The sequence below is a fragment of the Thunnus albacares genome, chromosome 23 (genome assembly GCF_914725855.1).
Source record: "Thunnus albacares chromosome 23, fThuAlb1.1, whole genome shotgun sequence".
NCBI classification, from domain to species: Eukaryota; Metazoa; Chordata; class Actinopteri; order Scombriformes; family Scombridae; genus Thunnus; species Thunnus albacares.
The window spans coordinates 17,507,117-17,522,498 of record NC_058128.1 but is presented as its reverse complement, the minus strand read 5'-3'; the positions used below and the strand labels follow the sequence as shown (position 1 = coordinate 17,522,498).

The 15,382-nt window shown below is 38.6% G+C and overlaps 1 protein-coding gene across 3 annotated transcripts in view; it reads left to right on the top strand.

The window, feature by feature from the left end:
• Nucleotides 1-13,562, top strand: part of LOC122975394 (copine-8) — a 93,725-nt gene extending 80,163 nt beyond the window's left edge. The window contains exons 16-21 of one of the 3 annotated variants that reach the window (XM_044343817.1): nt 927-1,054; nt 3,679-3,781; nt 7,289-7,346; nt 7,534-7,607; nt 11,990-12,212; nt 12,313-13,562. In XM_044343817.1, coding sequence (XP_044199752.1) covers nt 927-1,054; nt 3,679-3,781; nt 7,289-7,346; nt 7,534-7,607; nt 11,990-12,178 — 552 coding nt within the window. In that variant the 3' untranslated portion in view covers nt 12,179-12,212; nt 12,313-13,562. Of the gene's footprint in view, nt 1-926; nt 1,055-3,678; nt 3,782-5,771; nt 6,214-7,288; nt 7,347-7,533; nt 7,608-11,989 lie in introns of those variants that run through there. The other 2 variants (XM_044343816.1, XM_044343818.1) reach the window with 2 other exon arrangements.
• Nucleotides 13,563-15,382: the final 1,820 nt, after the last annotated feature.

Sequence of the window (15,382 nt, the reverse complement as noted above, 5' to 3'; positions counted from 1 at the left end):
GTCGGATACACTGAATGTGTCAGATACGATTCATGAATGTCATATGTTCTGCCGCTCATCTCATTTTCAAGTTGTGAACATTAATTAGGCTGCTCTTGTGTTTCTGCCAACAAAAGATGATTAGACACCTTTGAGCTGTTGTTATTTTAGCCTTCTTACTTAAGAATTCAATTAAATTCAATGCACTTTCATGACCTCACAGCTAAGCTGGTAGAATGGTTGAAAGGTTAACGTAATTAGATAAGGGATTCGAAAAGGGTTTGGATGTCAATTCAATGAAATTCTATCAAACACCATCCATATAATTAGTAGACTGCAGCACTGATAAACTGTCCTCGATGCACTTTGATTTGTTGGATTCATGTGTTGCTCAGAAGTTTATTCTTCTGTGGTTAACAGGGAAAAATTAGTTACTGTTAATGCAGCAACAGAGGAGTTTTACAGCTAATTGTGTCCAACTATCACAAACATCAGCATCTAATGTTAACTTTTAATACCAGTGCCTAAGAATCAAAGAACAATTTTACACCAAGGAGAACACAATACCAATGAAATGCTGCTGCAAGTCGTTTGTTCTGCTGGAAAGACTGTTGCTACCGTTGTGCTGTTTACCTCCAAGTAAAACCTACAACAAGTTGAGGTTAATTCTTTGGACAACAGTTAAGAGGATAACATAATACACTGACTGATGAAGATGGCTAAATTTGCCTTTAAGGCTGAGTGTATGCATTGCATTTACAGTTTATCTTTGACTTTTTGAAACTTTCCGGGTAAAGTTTATATCCCAGCAGGTTTTCCTAAGCTTGGGTACTAAAGACCTGATCAGTGACCCAAAACAAACAATTATCTCTTAACCTGTTTGTTCCATCTGCTTCATGCATATGAAATGAATCCTCTCCTCTCCTCTTCTCTTCTCACTTATGTAGAATGGGAATCCTCAGAACCCTTACTGTGCAGGAATTGAAGGCGTGATGGAAGCCTACTACCAGAGTCTGAAGTCAGTTCAACTCTATGGACCCACCAATTTCTCCCCTGTCATCAACCATGTGGCCAGGTAACACACACAATTTAAAGGACCTAATGTATAAAGTTAAGACTCAGATGAAGACACAGTAGTGTTGAAACCAAATCAGTCAGTGTTCTCCAGTCTTTTCTCATCTGAAATTTGCTGTCCCTGACCTGAGTAGCGCCTGATTCAGCTGCATATTGCTGAAGATGCCCAGAGAGACCCTTTCTCTTTAATGCATTAAGTGTTTTTCAGTTTTCATTATACCACATGCACGCTATTTTACACTTGCATATTATCTATCTCTGCTTATATAATGAACCTGAAATCATTTGAGTATGTGTGAAAGAACACTGAGTACATTTAACTGTGATTGACACTCAACACGTGTTCTCAGGTTTTCTGTAATAAGCTCTCTGCAGCAAGTGTTGCCAGGTAGCTAACAAGAGCGAGAGGGAGGGAGGGATGAAAACTGGGAACACAAACAGAGAAAGTACATGACAGCTGATTGCATGTTTTGTTTGTGCCTGTGTGTCGATGGGAACATAATTCATGCCACAGGAAAAGCCAGGCAGCCACGTGATCGAGACAAAGTTCTAGAATAAAAAAAAAAAGACATTAAGAAACTATTCATGCAAGCGTGTAATTAAAGAGATGAACTCAAGTGAAGGCTCTCATCAGGTTAATTTGCACATTTAGAAGATGATTTACTGAAATCTCAATTTGTGTAGTTACACATGAAGAGGCAAAGGCAGTCTGGAGGGAAAATGTGACATAAGCAGTAATACAGAAGCATCAGTTTGCTCTTATTTAGCCTGTAATGTCACCTTCACTCCCTTCTCCTGAATCATCTCTTCTTTCCATCACGCCCCCTTTATAAACTTCTCTTTCCTTTCCTCCTCTCTCTTGTTTTTTATTGGCAAGACTAATCACTAAGTTCTCATATTTTTTCTCTTTAAAGGAACAGTTTGACATTTTGGGAAATAATTCACTTTCTAAATGAGAAAATCCCTCCCACACTCATGTTTGTTTGTTACGAAGCTACAGCCAGGAGACAGTTAGCTTAGCGTAGCGTAAAGAGTGGGAGCATGCTTAAACAGTTAGTCTGGGATTTGTCCAAAACCACTAATTGACACATTTTTTGTTGAATTTGTACAAAAACCAGAGTGTAAATTGGAAAAATTAAAAGTTGTTCTTGTTAACTTCCTGGAGTCTTTTTCTTTTTACACTTTTATTTGTCTACAGATTAAACAAACAAGAAATAATGTGTTAGCTAGGTGGATATTATTACCTTTGGTCAGAACCAAGCTAGCTGTTTCCCCCTGCTTCCATTATCTATCCTACGCTAAGCTAACTGTCTCCTGGCTGTAGCCTAATATTTAATGGACAAACATGCGTATGGGAAGAAAGGTAAAAAGTGTATTTCTGAAAATGTTCAACTAACATTCCTACCAATTCTTTCAATTTCTCCTTCTGCTTCTTTTCACATCTTCTCTCTTCTATTCTGTTTTGGTTTTTTTGACCTTTCTCTGCTGCATTCTTTAACTCTGCTCCTGGTTTTCTTTATCTGGATCATAATCTGTCACTAAAACACAGAACAGAAGAAGCAAACAGGTTTTTTTTTAATCCATACAGTACGATACAGTAGCTGCATTCTCCATAAAACCTCACTCCTTCATACCACATCTCATTAACTTTGTTTTGCTACAAGATTTAACTTCAACAATCAATTCAACCTAGTCGTATAAGTACCACACTAATCAGCAAACATCCTCCAAACCTCATAAAAAACAACTCGTTGTAGATGCAGTACATGTAGCATCTTTCTGCAACTGCACTGCCTTTTTGTCAACATAAAAGCCACAAGCACGCTTTTGTTATCAAGTACAAGCTCCTGTCATTACCCTTTTTTCTCCCCACCCCCCTCTATAATCCCATCCCCTACATCTCACCTCCACCTCGTTAGCTGCCCCCATATTTCAATAATAACTCCCTTTTTCTCCGCTTTTACTTGCTTCACTCCCACCTGCAGCTTAGTAACTATTCACTTTATTTCTTCTCCCCTGCTATCTCTCTCTACCACTCTTCAGTTGTTGCCCTACGTCTCCGTCTTCCTCTATCTGCAGTGTTGTGATCATCTACAGTGAGAGTTACTCTCAGAGACAATCTCCAGAGGGAGGAGATAGGCGTTCACATAGATCTAACCTTCTGGTGCAGAGAGGTGAAGCGTAGCAGAAGCAGAGGCGACTGAAATAATCTTGTCTGTGTGTGTAAATATCAGTAACAGTGAGTTCACGATTCACATGGGAGTGAAAGGTCACATTGAACATCGCAGAAGAAATTGAAAGCCATATTGAGCTGAGGATTTGTAGAATTGACATATAGATGTACTGAGAGAAGTACTTGACAGATTAAGATCCTCCAGAGTGGGTGGTAAGTGACATTTATTCAGTGAGGAGAATATTTTTCAAAGGATGTGTAATGCCTAATTTCTACTCAGCTATGTTTGTGTACTATTTAATTTGAGAACAAGCTAACTAGTTTAATTAAAACTACACCCAGAATGATGCTAAATCTGCTCAAACAAATGAATGATCATGGTGAATAAATGACACAAGTATGGTAGCACAAAAATAACGACAAAGATGTTTTTTGTGTGTGTTTGTACATAGGTATGCAGCCTCAGTTAAGGATGGCTCCCAGTACTTTGTGCTCCTCATCATCACAGATGGCGTCATCTCGGACATGGCCCAGGCCAAGGAGTCTATTGTCAATGTAAGGGCATCTTTTGTAGCTGGTAACAGCTGACCCTACACTGTGGCTTTAATACTACTAATAATAACTAGACTTAAAAGGAGGTATACCAGGGTCCAAGCAGCACAGAATTGAAGGCTCACTGACCTGGAGTATTTGGAAAGCCAAGAGCATGGCTCAATAAGGTTTAAACAGGTGATGCATTTCTTTGCATGTTTGGGCAGGCCTCCTGCAGTAAATACTGTCAGGATTTTATCCAGCCTTAAACCATGGGGACTGATGGAGTCTGGGTCGCACCAAAACTATTCTCAGTAAATCATTTTATACCTCATTCAGGAGTGATGAAGTGTCTCTTACCTTAAAAACAGTTCAATCAAAATGTTAAAGGCAAAAATACAATGAATGTACAATCAAATCCCTAACTAATAAATCTCAATTTAAATAACTAATTTTATACAAAAAGATGGAAAACAATGTGCTTCACAAAAGATGAACAATAAAATAGTCAGAACATTAAAAACAAAGCAGACAAATGAATGAAAAAAGTACATTTTAACTGTAAGATAGACGTAGACGTAGATAGTGTCAGGGACAATACTGATCGATCAATAGAGAAAAACTGCTGTTAACCGCTGTAACTGAAATGTAAATGAGCCAGCGTTAGCCTAAAGGCTTATTTTCGTCTGTTGTCCCAGACCAAATGTTGAAAAGGCAACCTAAAATTAGAATTAAATGACTGATCTTTTAAATGCATGGTACACAACATAATTAATATGCACAGACTAATACAGTACACATTCGCTAATCAAACAAAGTTACAACAAAATACAGAGTAGTAGTAGAATACATACTAAGTAAGTTCAGTTAAAAAAAACATGCAAGGAAAAGGAACACTGTCAGATGTATAATATGCAAAGTGGCAAGAGGGATTGTTAGGGTGGTGTGGCTGGATCAGTTTGTTTGTTTTTTTTCCTCTTTTTTAGCTGGACCAGCCACATACAAGCCATATAACTCCGAATGTCTGTTACTGACTGACTGTAGTGATGTGTCGGTTATGAATGAATCGTCTCTATGAGCCGGCTCCTTTAAGTGAACGATGGCAGCCAGCTCCCATCTTAGAGCCCTTTTTTTTTTTTTTGTAAATTAATACAAGACAGAATAATTAACTGCTCGGCCACGCACACTCCATGCACTGACTGATTGTTGTGTTGATGTGTATATGCATGCAATCAATCATGTGTGATGACAGACGGAGATCATACCATCAGGTTAAAAGCAGGTGGGGGGACTGATGGCCTATAGTTCTGAGGGATTGTAGCTGCCCTGTGTTGTTTTCTCTTTGATTTACCCATTTCAATTAGCATTTTTAATACTGGCCTGACACTGTTTTGGATAGTTCAATATAAATCAAATGTTCGATAAACTTGTGTAATAGTGTTTGATGTTTTTACATTATTTATGGTTTTTATACCAAAAATTATATGATTGCTTAAATATGAAAAAAAATGAAAATGAGCAGAACTGTCATGGCCTGAGAACTAATTACATTTGAGCAAAAATGCATCTCTTAAATCCTTGTCGTCTTAGTTTGTTTGCTCCTGAAAACAGAAATCTGTCTTTGACTGAAAGATGGAAAACCACCGTGTCAGTATTTCCTAATTAGGCTATTAGGCGAATGACTGACAGCTTATACCGACAATGGAATCACTGCTTGGAATAAAGGCTCAGATTGTTAGCCTTACAAACAAGTAATATTAATATACCAGATCCATACAGCACAGAAGTCTCTGAGTGTACATAAAAGTGAGGGTTGTCAATTGAAATCAGCTTTTCAACTGTTTCATATTGACATTCCCTTTTTATCCATCTATATATCCACCTTTCTTTGCAATGCCAGCAGAAATATGATGTGACCAGGGAGCCTATACTACCGTTGTTTTTTAGTGTTGACCATGCAGCTCTCACTTTTGACAGTATGTTATTCACCCTCAGTCCGTCCTCTCCATCACAGTCATAGCTTGCTCCTAAGGGATGCCAGAGTGCAGTGGAGAACACAAACAAAATGAACAATGAACAGCATCCATTTGAGAAGGCAGTGATCCATCTCAGGACTTTGAAAGCAGAGAAAAAGAGGAAAGGAGAGGAGAGGTTGAGATGACCAAAATGGTAAAGAGAAAAGGAGGTGACGAGTAGAAAGGAGGTGACAGAGTTGTAGTAAGAAGAGAAAGAAGAAAGAGACGAGCAGAGGACAGTAGAGCTTAAAAGAAGACCTTTACTGAGGAGAACAAAAAATAAACAAGATGTTTTAATTTACTTTAGTTTAGTTTATGTGCACAATAGTGAGGATACAAATACATTCCATAGAAAAGACAGTAATTACAGTGCCTCATGGACCTCTTGCATACATGTTCAATATGGTTTTTTCAATGTAATCTTTTTTGTATAATTTTGTATATGGCACTTGGGGAATTTCTGTTCCATTTAAAAATATTTTAGATTCATCTTTGGAGTAGGATTTGTTTTTGTTACAAAAGATCATGAAGTTACATTTATTAATGTTGAAAGTAAGTTTATTCAGCTGAAACGCTTTACACTCTCTATTGGTGTTTTGAAGTGTGAAGCTATAAGATTAGTGTCATCTGCAAATAATATAGGGAGAAGATTTGTACAGGTCATCGCCAAGTCATTAATGTATATTAAAAATAATAAAGGGCTAAGGATAGAACCCTGGGGTACACCCAAAAGTATTTTTAACATCTTAGATATGCAACCATTAATGGATAAAAATTGTTCTGTATCATTTAAATAGTTAATAAGCCACTTGAGAGCAACATCCTGCATAACATATTTATTAAATTTGGAAATAAGAGTTTTATGATTGACAGTATCAAATGATTTGGTCAAACCTAAAAGACACCAAGCACATTTTTTATCATCTGAAGCAGAAGAAAGCTGCAACAGTGCTAGTTCAGTGAGTATCTCTTCTGAAAACCATTTTAATGGTTATAAAGGATGTTTGAGATTCTTGTATAAACAAGCTTCTCCAGAATTTTTTGAAAAACAGGGTAATATAAATACCGGACGATCATTGCTTTTGATAAGATCATCTATCACTCTGCAGCCTGAGGTCAACACATTTCTCAAACACACTGCACATACACACCGCTGGCTCTCTCCTTCAGCACACGCTCTGTGACACTTACACATACACACAAACACATGTCATTTGTAAGCTGTCAGTGTGCTCAGGCCATGTTGTTGATTCTCTCGTCTCCAGAATTATTCACTGTGATGTCTCGACCCACGCAGCACTGCGGGAGGTGCTGTAGAAAAATACACACATCAAAGATTCACACACAAATGCGTACACATACTGTATATACTATACATTCAGGCAGGCGTGCACAGTGATATGAACACAACATGATGAAGACAAAGGCCCCACATGGATGCCATTTTTCACAACAAAAACATTTTTTTTTTGGATTCATGAAATATTTATTGTGCCTCTCTGCTCCTCTCCCGCAGGCCTCCTGTCTGCCAATGTCAATCATCATCGTGGGGGTGGGACCCGCAGAATTTGATGGTAAGCCAACAAGATCTTGTGAATAATGTTCATGTGCAAGAAACATCTGTTTCTGTTTTATAGAATCGATGTTCTGGGGGAAATAAGCCCTACTCTGGAGTTGTTGGTCCTCCAATGACTGATTAGGCTTTTGTTTGTTTTCCTTTTGAGTCTCCTCAGCCTTATTTATCCTTTTTATTCTCTTCAGCCATGATTGAGTTAGACGGTGATGAAGTCAGAATCTCATCCAGAGGAAGATATGCTGAGAGGGACATTGTTCAGGTACACACCTTTTTTTCTTTCTCTCCAACAATTCCCCGCTCATTTTTTACTCCTCTTTTATGTACTGTCAGATTTTTTAACTGTCTGTCATCTAAAATTAAGTAATTTCCAAGATAATGAATTAGTTCTGCCACTCAATTCTACATCTTTTTTTTTCTTCCTGATGAGTTATATTAAATGTGATTCTAATTTTGAAAATCATCCGCACTAGAAATACCAGTGCCAATCCACTGCCAGTCATCTTGATTGAGGTATAATTTAATTTAAAGGATAAGGCAGGCGATATTCTAAATGTTTCTTGTCAACAAAAAGACCAAAAGCAACACTGAATTGGACCTTCTTACAAGTATTGCCTATGTATCCAAAGCCTGACATATCTTTGTGCCATATAGCTTCATTGTTGTCCAAAAACTATTAAAAACACATTAATGAAATGCACCACCGCACTGGGTTACATGATCCTTCATTATAATGAACAAGGGCACTGTAGTTTATTCAGAGTCACTGTACATAAACTGTCCTGCTGTACTGTAAATACTCACTATTGTACCATATGTGTATTAATCCACAGCTGAAAATAGTCCCCAATAAATGTACAATTTATTCCTTTTTGAGTAATGTTTGTGAAAAACGGCAGTGCCCAATTATATAGCCTTTTTAAAAAATGGCTCTATATATTACAGTCCCGTCTTTCAAAGATTTACATCCAGCCCGTTAATTACAACTGAGTGAGTAGTATCCAAATCCATTCAGTGAAGATGAATTGATATTTGACAGCTTCGGAGGACATTAATGCCCCAAAATCGCAACTTCACAGAGAATTTCTGTGGAGGTGCTGTGTCCAATCTTTGTTACTGTATTTTTGAAGGTGAGTAGCGAGAGAACACCTGAGTCCTGTCTAGGCGTTTCAACTCTCACCATGCAGATAGACACCTGATCACGTCGACCCTGTGGCACACCAGACCCCAGATGGCAAGACCGATGCACAAATGCACCTCAGACAGTATCTGTGAAGGGTCTGCCAGATCTCTGCTCCTGTGTCTTTTCTCAGTTTCTCTTTCTCATTAAAGTGGACAAAGGGAGACTCTCAGCTGGAGCCCTCTGGCCTAATGGTGTTGTTTAAAACACCCACAGGACAGCGAGGGGTCTTCAGTCATTCAGACACAAGGGACCTGTAAAGTGCACAAGGGGCAGAAGAAAAAAGATGAGACTTTTTTACCATCAGAGGCCATCTTTTACTTTGCTTCTTTGGGCAGTTTTTCCAATAAATCTTCCCATAATCTGGGATATGACTGGAAAACAGCCACAGAGACAATGAATTTATTGAAAGAATGCTGGGATTGGCTGCTAAAATCCACACTGAATAGTTTAAATTTATTCCTTCATCCTATCAATCATCTGTTCATCACATTCATACCTTTATTCATGTTCTTTATTTCTATCCTTGTTTGTTTTGCTGCAGAGGATCAGCCCACAATGACAAGTATTACTTTATGTCAAGAGAGGAAATGCAAACATTCAGAGTGAGCCTTTTGTATGGTTGTGATGCGGCAAAGTCACGTTTTTCTCTGCCACTTCGCCACTGTCATATCTCGCTCCCTCGCACCCTCCTTCAGCCCACGTGGGCGAGGGAGGCACGCTCATTAGTTGGTTTTCTAACAAGCTTAAGTACACACACACACACACACACATGCACACACACACACACACACACACACACACGCACACGCACACACACATACACAGGTGCTCTATGCAGAAAAGATCAGGAGATGGTGTGAAACTAAGTTTCAGTACTGGAACATTACACCAGCTCTGCCTACAGGCTCTCATTATCAACAAGCTAATACCCCCTGGTGACATGGTGAGGTTTACATTTCGCAGCAAGGGTTTCCAGCACAAATTGGCCACTTATATGATGTTGTGATTGTGGGTGACAACAGCTCAGTAAGTAAATGAAATGGCCTCATACCTGTCATTTAGTTCAGCAATATCATCCATGTAAGGGGCATTCCATCTGAGATGGTTTGTTACACAAGACTTCACCATTATAACAGAAATATACTCGCATTTATTTAATCTGCTCACAGCAGGTGCATTAGGATTGTGAAGGAGGCAGCGGCTTTCAGATGTAAACAATGAGTTGCAGCAGGGTGGCTAAAGATGGTTAAAGAAGTCAAAGTGTCCAGGGGCTTTTCAGCAAGACATAGAAAAATGTAATATTAGTTTGGATAAGAATGTTATGTCAGTGCTTGTTTTGGGTGGCGCTCACAAACAAACAATGGCTGGTACAGTAGCTCTGATGACCTCAAGGAGATTTTAGTGCATTCAGCCAGCTACGTTGTGCCAAAAATTATACTTGTAGAATATACATAACCTCTAAATTCACTGTTGTGTTAAAATTTAAAACTGTGATATTAAAGGAAAGCTGCCTCTTTATTGTAACCCAGGTATCATTTTTTGTAGTTTTGTCCTTAAGGCAAAGTAGTTGCTAAGATCTGGGAACAAAACATAATTGCTACAACAACTTTCAACAATCTTCATATGGATTGTCAACAAGACATCAGTTAAGGCAGATTATCTGAATCACTTTATTTGGAGGTAAAATCAAACATGAGTGCACCTGAAATGAACAGTTTTAAGATAAGAAAACTGTGCAAACCTACAGTAGATCAAAGTTGAACCAGGAAGTCGATGTGCAAACTGGTATGGATATCCACAACAAACAGTTGGGGTAATAATTATACCACTTCTTTTCACTTCCAAATAAATGTGGCTCATCTGGGGGTTTGATTAATACCTGTCTGACTGCTTGTATTTCTTGCCTTGTCAATTTTTTTGATATACTACCATTATTTATGGAAAGCACCCATTTTGTCATAATGTGTGATTTGCTAGATTAATATAAATGTTTAAAACTTTGTCATGGAATTAACTTGCCCCATTTGAATCTGCACAGGTTCAGCCTAATATTGGATCCCAGTAATAATTTGATCCAAAAAATGAGCTAGAGCATAAATGTATCTTAGTGTAGCTGCTAGCTCCATGCCATCTCCTCTTTTGGTCTTAAAGCTTGAAGCTGGGCAATTTCACACATCAGCAGCCCCAAATGGCATCATTGGACTTTAATAGCTAAACTTCTCTGTGAAAACATGACATCACTAATTTGCACATTCTTTGTATCTACATTTGCTGCTCATCTCAGTGACCTCAGGGATCAGATTCTCCTCTAACTACTGTTGAGCAGAAAGTGTTGATACTCAGCCATTCCTGTGCACCGGACAGCCAGACACCATACTTTCCTTTCAGCAAATTGGGGAAATCTGCAGCTTCTTAATTAGGGTAGACCTCTCTGTAGGAGCACCAATTTGTGATCTAGGCTGTGAGATGGTTATATTCTTACAAAAATAATCTGGCAGTTCATAAGAGCTTCTTCTACTTAAAGTAGTGAACAGAGCAACTTGAAACTAAGAGGATGACTTATGTTGTATCATTTGAATTCTTTCTTTGAATTTCTTTCCAATTTTTTGGGCTCACAAACCATCTGTCTCTGCACTTGTCCTTTCCCCTCCACATCTACAACTCTCCTATTCCTCTCAGTTGACCATTTGCTAAGCATAGGTACTATTGCTACACCTCTCAAGTCTTCCATTCTCGTACAGTACATACACAATTTACAATGATAATGGTGGCAGATTTACCACTTGGAATTCTTAGTAATTTTTGAAACAATGGGTCTTTGATTTCAGACAGAGGTAGACAAACAGGATGACCATCGATTTTGCTGGCGAAAATGACAACTGTCTATCAGATTTTATCAGCTGTAGCTAGTTAATAATGACACTAATGACATTTTTACACAACAACCCTTTAAAAGGAGCCATAAATATGCCCTTCATAGCAACATCATGGTAAAAGCCTTTGGCTAAAGCTAATGGGTCACAGGCAAAAAGTCTCAGTTTCCATCTCAGTTGGTGACCCATGTTGAAGGCATGGCAATAAAGAAACAGCATTGTTCTTGTATAGCATTTTAGAGCAAGCTAGCACTAGTATCTTAAGTATGTTATTTCATTCTAACATAACCCTGTTTGCCTGCTTTGCTTCTACAGTATACCTGGACAATATTCATATTTCATAGTTAATATTTTAACTGTATGTTTCACTTTTGACGTTACAAGAGAAAAGGCTTGACAAGGACTCACCAATTACTTTGACAAATGTACAGTAACAAGACAGAGTGAGGAAATACTTCACAGTGGATGTGCTATTGATAACAGCTTTAAACGTTACCTGTAACTCCACAAAATTTGGTTAGTTGATGGTTCGTTCCTTAGCCTTGGGAGTCACTTGAACTCATGTTTCTTCTCTCTCTTCCCTCTCAGTTTGTCCCATTCAGGGACTACATCGACCGGACAGGGAACCATATCCTGAGCATGGCCCGGCTTGCCAAAGATGTGTTGGCCGAGATCCCCGACCAGTTCCTCTCCTACATGAGAACCCGCGGGATCAAGCCGTCACCGGCGCCACCTCCCTACACACCACCAGGGCAACCCCTCCAAACCCAGATATGAGGAGCAAGCAGGAGAAGGGTTTTGGAATCAAGAGGTTAGCTGAACTGACTTAAAAGCGTGAAATACTTCCATTTCCTTAAAGCCACTCTCCATGCCTTGGCGTCGTGGATCACGGTGGTCTTTCTCGTGTTCAGGAAGCTGCATGCCGGGCCAGGAGAGTGACACTTTTGAGGACAGGAAAAGCCAATGAGAGTCTGTTTACTTCCACTATCAAGCATTCCCGTTACTGTCTGGAATTATTTTTTAGCCTGGGAAACCTGGACAGGCTTTGAAGTCTGGATTCAATCTGGAACAAAAAGAAGGAAGGAAGAACAGTTTTTTTTGAAAACATGGTAAAGAGAATGTCTCCAGACAAACAAAGGAATCACTTGATCTTAACTGAACACTTAACTTCTCCTGTAAATAATTGGACATCTGTAACTTCTTTCTGTCTCTCTTTCTATCTTTCTATCTCTCTCCAACTCACTCATTGTTTACAGTAAATGCTAACAAGGATTTTTACTGTTGATACTTTTATATACACATAGTTTCAATATGAAGCTTGTAATATTCTCTCTCTTTCTCTATCACACTATCTCTCTCTCTCTCTCTCTCTCCTGGCTGGCATGTGCGTCAGGTAGCAGCAGTGCAGGTCCTGGTAGCCCTTCTGTACCGTACCGTACCGTGCTGTACCGTACTGTACTGTATACTGGTGTTTGTATTAACCTTTTGCATGAGTGTAGCCTCAGTCAAGTGCATGCATACTATAGTGGCCCTGCACTACCTCTTCTACCCATCTGCCTGTCTACCTGTCTGTCTATGGGGGGTGAGTGTCTGTCTGCCTGTATCTCCATCTGTTACTTCATCCTGTCTGTCTGCACTGCTCTCAGGCCTGAGAGGTCTGATTGTCTGCCTGTCTGTCTGTCTGTCTGTCTTCCTATAAAGCTTTTCCTCTTCTCTCTCTCTGTGTCTTTCCTGTTTTTTATGCTCCCATCACTTTTAATAGCTATGTTTCCATCCAACCATTTTTTCCCTCTTTTGCAAGTTCTTATAGATGAAGTGAACAGAAAAAAACAACATTTTATATATTTTCTTTGGTTCACTTGATAAACATTTTGGCATTCTGAAATATAAAATATCCATCTTTTCCAATATTACAGAAATATTGTCCCCGTGTATAAGGTGTCTATCATCTTCAAAAAGCCAGTATGTGCATTATTATCATTATTATTACTATTATTATTATCAATAATAATAATAATAATGTATTTGTTGTTTTTGTGTGATGTCTCAGATGAAACCATGAAATATGGGCAACATTAGCAAACATTCGAGCAACATTTTTACATTTAAAAAATTGTTGGGTTTTTTTGCCAAGATGATTCAGCATTTCAATTTTTTTTTAATTTAACTGTTGAATGGAAACATAGCTTCTCTCTCTCTCTCTCTCTCTCTCTCTCTCTCTCTGTCTCCCTCTCTCCCTCTCTGTGTCTTTTCTCCTCCAAACTGCCTTGGCAATAGGATGCCCACATGCCCAGGGGTTTTGTCTCATTGTGTCGTCTACTGTAACACCACATCCCTGCCCATGTTAAAAACGACAGCAGCTGCTCTCAAACTAAATACAGTTTGAGCATAAAGAGCCCAGAGGTCAAAAATGCAGAGAAAAACACACTTTCCCTATGTTGGCTTTTTTCGTTCCAATTATTTTTTTGGGTGTGTATTTTTTAGTGCACCTTTTAGCTTTGATATAGCTTTTTATATGTTTGTTTTTATGATGTGCCAATCATGTGTAAAAGGATGATTCGTGCGATTCCCGTCAGTCGCTGACGATTTCTGAGAAGTTTCCAGTAACACTGAATGATCGTTTCTAAAATTGTCTAATTGTCTAAGAATGAAAGAGAGCTGTTTTTGTCATGAATGTGGAAAGACTGAAGCTAAAAGTGTGTTTGTGTGTAAATGAGATGCGTGTGTCATGTGAAAAAAAAAATCTATGTCAAAACATTACATAGAATGTTTAAAAAGTCTTAAAAAAAAGTGGGAACATTTTAACATTGGATAGTAAGCACCAAAAATGTGATGCAGTGATGTTAAAGCTTACATTTGTTTTTGTTGTATCAACACTCTGAAATACTCTTAAAGCTATGATTTAGCTCCAGGTATGCTTCATGTGACCAAACCTAATGGTACAAGCATTTCTTTATCGTTGAGCAGATGTTTCCAGGTGTTACACGCCATTTTTACACATCCAGTTACCACAGAAAACCAGAGAGTATCAAAGTGATTACCCAAAAAGCACTATAATGCTCATTAATCTGTTTAATACATAAACAATGTACTTATAATGTGTTATAAATACAACTTTGAAACTATACATTACCTGAATATTGTGTTCTGCACAATACTCTGCAATTTTAAAATAACAAGCAGTATATTCTGTTTAATGTTGTACTGTTGATCGTTTTGTTTGGGAGGGACACAGCTAATTTTTGCCCTATGACCCTCTAGCAGGTTAATATGGCCCCGCTATCAGGGTTTAAGCCTCAAAGTTAACCAATCACACAGTTTTCACAATTTTACATTTTTTTTCCATTGTACAGTGTGACAGAAAAGAAATGTACAGCTATGGTAAATTAGCAATGGATCATAATTTTAAACTGTATTCACCTGGTTGGTTTGTTTCAGACTAATGTTTTCTACGCTCTGTGAATTTCCAACAGTGAAACGTTTGCTTGTTGCTCAGCTTCAACTCAGAAGAATTTGTTTTGAATATCTTGCTGCCTTGTCTAGTTTAGAAATAGGTAAAACTTGACATTCCCAAGTTCATCTTTCTTTCCACACAACCTCCCCATGTATTTCCACTGTAGCAGAGTGCCAATATGGTTGGACTAAGTGGTATGTGTGTGTGTGTGTGTGTGTGTGTGTGCATGTGTGTGTGTGTGTGTGTGTGTGTGTGTGTGTGTGTGTGTGTGTGTGTGTGTGTGTGTGTGTGTGTGTGTTTGCTTAGTACTGTAGGTACAGTCACACTCCTGCAGCCACCCACTGTGTTCAAAGCGTAGCTGGACACATCATTAGGACTGCAGGTCAAAATAAGGAGCTCATTACTGCCTCAGAAGATATACTGTAAAACTCACAGTCTCCAAACTGTGAGAGATCCCGCAATGCAGGGGTCAGAATTGGGTTTATTAGAGCTGTTACTGATTGGAAGGGCAGGGAAGTGCTTTTAAG